At 38.2% G+C, this 4,508-nt stretch overlaps 1 protein-coding gene across 2 annotated transcripts; it reads right to left on the bottom strand.

The window, feature by feature from the left end:
- Positions 1-1,800: 1,800 nt before the first annotated feature.
- Positions 1,801-2,863, bottom strand: LOC116181370 (glutathione S-transferase-like). Of its 2 annotated transcripts, none has more exons than XM_031501715.1 (4): positions 2,703-2,863; positions 2,256-2,569; positions 2,064-2,206; positions 1,801-2,015 (listed from the first exon to the last, which is right to left on the bottom strand). In XM_031501715.1, the coding sequence occupies exons 2-4, from the start codon at positions 2,557-2,559 to the stop codon at positions 1,848-1,850; spliced, it is 615 nt and encodes a 204-aa protein (XP_031357575.1). In that variant the 5' UTR covers positions 2,560-2,569; positions 2,703-2,863; the 3' UTR covers positions 1,801-1,847. The 2 variants fall into 2 exon arrangements, with proteins under 2 accessions (XP_031357575.1, XP_031357576.1); XM_031501716.1 differs by having other exon boundaries at positions 2,256-2,566; positions 2,703-2,859.
- Positions 2,864-4,508: the final 1,645 nt, after the last annotated feature.

The following is a 4,508-nucleotide window of genomic DNA, read 5'->3' as shown; positions in this document are numbered from 1 at the left end:
CAAGATAACGAGATTGAAGTGCAACATATTGATGGACAACATCAATTAGCGGACTTATTTACGAAACCGCTTGACCGAGTTAGATTTAAAACGTTGCGTGATGGTTTGGGTTTAAAATTGTTTTAAATCAGATTAGTTCTTTGTTTTTTTTGGCGTGTCCAGTTTTGGAGGAAGTGTTAGAGAAAAACTGTGACACACCGTGTATATACATTTTTCTTCAAGTGTCAAATAGGTATGACGTGTACGTGTAGACGTAGTAACATGTATTTTTCATATAAGTAGTTTTTTCCTTGTTTTACTTTAGTCTGGTGTTTGTTTCTATTAAAGCAGTGGTTTACAGTTCGTTATTTGCTTATTTTGAACTATAATCTCATCACGTACTCCAGACTGGGCTGTTTTGGGCACGTAAAACCCATTAAGATAGTATTATCGCTCCCTAAGCCAACCCACACCGAAACCAGTGACGAAATTTAAAAAAACAACTTCCGTTAAAACAGATTAATGAAAATATTTTTAAAAAAAGTAGATTGACGGAGTAGATAGTCTTTATATGGAACAGGGGGTAATGATAAGGATTAAGGAGAGTATAATAAATTTGTTTGCTGTCGGCTCAGGGATGTCTTTCTGCGTCCCTTTTTATTGTGTAAACTGGGGAATGCTGGGAGGGGATGAAGGTATTAGTGGTACAGGAAGATGAATATAGTTTCTATTCGGTTGCTGACGTCATTAGTCATTTCAATACCCATCAATTAACCACTCCACTCTCATGTCGGATTTATGGCTCAGTGGTAAGAGCATTGGGTTATAAATCCGAAGGTCGGGTGTTCGAACCTGGGTTGAGGTGAATTTTTCATCTGTGGCGGAGATGGAAATTACCTTAGGCCAGTTCCGAGCATTCTACCGGCTACTCCGAATTAGGTTTTCCTGCAGTTTTCCTAATTCGTAAGGTAAATACCGGAGTAGTATAGACCATCTTAAGACCTTCTGCAGAGGCACCTCTAAATAGCATTATGCGGGTCACTCTGTAATTGGGCGCATGCCTGTTGAGGGCCCAAAAAAAAAAACAAGAGAGGGATATTAAAATAAAAAAAATAATAAAAACGCATCATGTTAACACAACGAAGGATGCGCATCGTCGATTACTAATTTTCCTTTTGTGAATATCATTTTCCGACACTTCGATTTCAAGATTAGCATTTGAGGTATTAACCACCCCCCCCCCCTCCCCATGGAAACAAAAATAACATCTCGCGCTGTCAATTTATCAGCTTAACTTCAGTAAACTATCTATTCGAGTGTCGCACAAAAAAAATCACGACGCTGTTTTTTCTACTTGACCCAGCGAAAGTCCCTCTTCGAATGTCCGAGAACTACAACTACTGCACCGTCTGGGAAGGGAATCTTTTTCCACCCCAATGAAAATAATTCCCCCATTCAAATTCAAGCCATTTGACAGCTATAGGTAAATTTGATCCACTTTGACCGTATTTTTCCTATTCAGCAGAATTACAGCTTAAGAAATTTTCTCTTAATCTTAGACAATCACGTCGTATCTCACGACTCTAAGGAAGGAAGGAAGGAAGTGGCCCACCACTGCCATACTTGTCTTGGTCAAGCAGACTCCTTGGAATGGATCAAATTAGCGAGTTAATACAAGTTAGAAGGGTTACACCATTGAATAATAAATCTGAATTATTATTCAATGGTTACACGCTATGCGGACAATGGCTGATAGAGTAAAAACTCTGGGTAATAACACCAGAGATACAAAGATTAACAACTATTTCTCAAAACACGAAAAATTTGAAATGATTTTATTCTACACTAGCATAATTACAGCAAAACACTTATGCAACTGTAACTGGACGCTTAGCCACCCATTCCTTAATTCCGGGTAGATTCAAAACAGTCTTCTCCATGGCCTGAAGGCTCGGATAATCTTCTATCAGGTTCTTTCCGACCATAAAACGTAAGTAATCCAGAATTCCGACGAAGTGCAGATCGGCCCACGTGAGCTAGAAATTATAAATTCTAACTCTTATATCGTCGCAGAAGTTAATTACCTTGCCCGCTGCGAGATGGCCATTGTTCTTCTTAGCGATAGCCTCGATGCGTTCCATATAGTAAGGGATAGTCTGCTCAAAGACCGGTTTCTTGCGTGTTTCTTTGACCGTCTCATCGGTTTCGTAGAAATACTCGGCAATTTCTAAAACGGTTTAGTACTAACAGAGCCTCAAATGAGCAACAAAGCTTACTTCCTCTCAAATCGTTTACGGTATCGACGATTGCATCGATTTCCCAATCCTCGAGGTCGTTGGCTCCAGTGAGCTTGACCTGTTTCGCCAGGTACCGACAGATGGCGATACTTTGATATGCCGTTATGCCTTTAAATTCCAGCACAGGAGCTTGACCGAAGGGCATGGTCGGTTTAATCTGGGGCCAGTCCTCTCTTATCAAACGGACATCTTCAAATTCGATGTTTCCATAGCTCATCAGAAAACGGATCGGTTCGCCCAAAGCTTTCGAAGGAAAATATTTCAGCTTGTATGCGGGTGCCATTATAGAGCTACTGCAATTTTAATGTTAACGATTCATTTATCACTGAAGAGCAATGTAAACTGTTTGCTAGATAAGGAACTGCTACGTTTATTGTTAGAATACATTTGCTTTGGCTTTTGTTAAAAATGTAAGTACCTACTTACCTATTTTGGGTATGATATTTAAGTGAAACCCAAAGTGGAATGAGTTACTTGCAAAACGCAGAACTTTCTGAAAAACTCTCCTAAAAGAGTAATTAACGCGATAGACTGTAATAGCTGCTATACACTTCACGACTGGCTAAAATGACTGTCGAATTCCAATTAAGGAGATTGCCACACCTACACCGATAAACGGAATTTCTAAAGTTTTCCAAATGCAAGTAATCGTACTCATTCGTGGTACTAACGGTCAAGTTTTACGCACTTTTTAGCGCATTTCCACAAAAATAAAAAAAAATGCGCTATTGTGGCCACTTTGTCCGTCCGTCCGCTAACTTTGCGACGCTACTAGTTTTTTATCTTAAGAGCTATTGTTCTACTTTTTTCGATATTTGGTTCGTTATGGTGTCGAGTCTTGTACCAAGGAAGGAATTTTTTTCTGTACCGCTTACAAAAAAAGTTATTGTAAAAAAAACAAAAAACCGTTTTTTACATGTTCCATAATTTTACACTTTTGCCGTTTATTAACGATCCTAGAGATCGTTTATAATTTTGCATTGCTATCTGTCGCCTGCCGGTTGGTCTCTCCGTCTGTTCCTTTGTCTGTCTGTCCATCTATCTGTCCGTGTGAACGATAACTTTGTTTAGAAATGTTCGATCGCTTTTACATCTCCGTTAGTTATGAACTAATTGCATGAAATTCAATATGGGCATAGATTTAGCCATATAATACGCAATGCCAAAAGTTGGATCGAATCGATTCAAAATTCACAGTCCCCTTTTCGCATCTCGACCATTTATAAACCGAATTGCAAACTTTTTTACTTATAAAAGTATTTGAATGAAATTTGATACATAGGCACTTGGAATAAAGGAAAATCAAACGCCAATTTCAAAATTTGGTTTTGCGCATGCGCAGTGCCAACTTTTTTATTTATGGAAGAATTTAAACGAAATTTGATACATAGGCACTTGGGATAAAGGAAAATCAAACGCCAATTTCAAAATTTGGTTTTGCGCATGCGCAGTGCCAACTTTTTTATTTATGGAAGAATTTAAATGAAATGTGATACATAGGCACGTGGAATAAAGGAAAATCAAACGCCAGTTTCAAATTTGGTTTTGCGCATGCGCAGTGCCAACATTTTTATTTATGGAAGAATTTAAATGAAATATGATACATAGGCACTTGGAATAAAGGAAAATCTAGCGCCAGTTTCAAAATTTTATTTTGCGCATGCGCAGTGCCAACTTTTTTATCTATGGAAGCATTTAACTGAAATTTGATACTTAGGCGCTTGGAACAAAGGAAAATCTAACATTAGTTTCAAAATTTAGGTTTGCGCATGCGCAGTTCCAACTTTCTTATTTAGAAAAGCATTGAAATGAAATTCTTCTCATAAACTGAAATTGAAGTAGCACGTCAAAAATGGATTGCCCATGTGCAACGCTATCTTTCATATTTGTGACCGGATTTTTACGATTTTAATAGAAGTTGCATCTTACAATAATGGGAAATGAATGCAAGTGGAAATGCGCTTTATGTAAATCGTTTACGATTACTTTTTAACTTGTTTTATTTTTGTGGAAATGCGCTAAAAACCCAAGTGAGTTACCAGGGCTGTTAAAGTTTGGCCGCCCATCGAATATTGTTTATTGGGGTCCTCTAATCAAATTTGGAAGGGAGGCCGGTGGATCCACCGGTAACTTCCGGTTTGATGACGTCATAAAGTTCGCGATTTCGCTAATTCGGAAAAATGCTTCTATCTCAGTAACCACTTGTCTGATTTTCATGATCTTGGGCTCATT

Source organism: Photinus pyralis, unplaced genomic scaffold (assembly GCF_008802855.1).
Source record: "Photinus pyralis isolate 1611_PpyrPB1 unplaced genomic scaffold, Ppyr1.3 Ppyr1.4_LG9, whole genome shotgun sequence".
In the NCBI taxonomy this organism is placed as follows: Eukaryota; Metazoa; Arthropoda; class Insecta; order Coleoptera; family Lampyridae; genus Photinus; species Photinus pyralis.
Note: the sequence above shows the minus strand (reverse complement) of the source record. Positions and strands in the feature narration are given on the sequence as shown.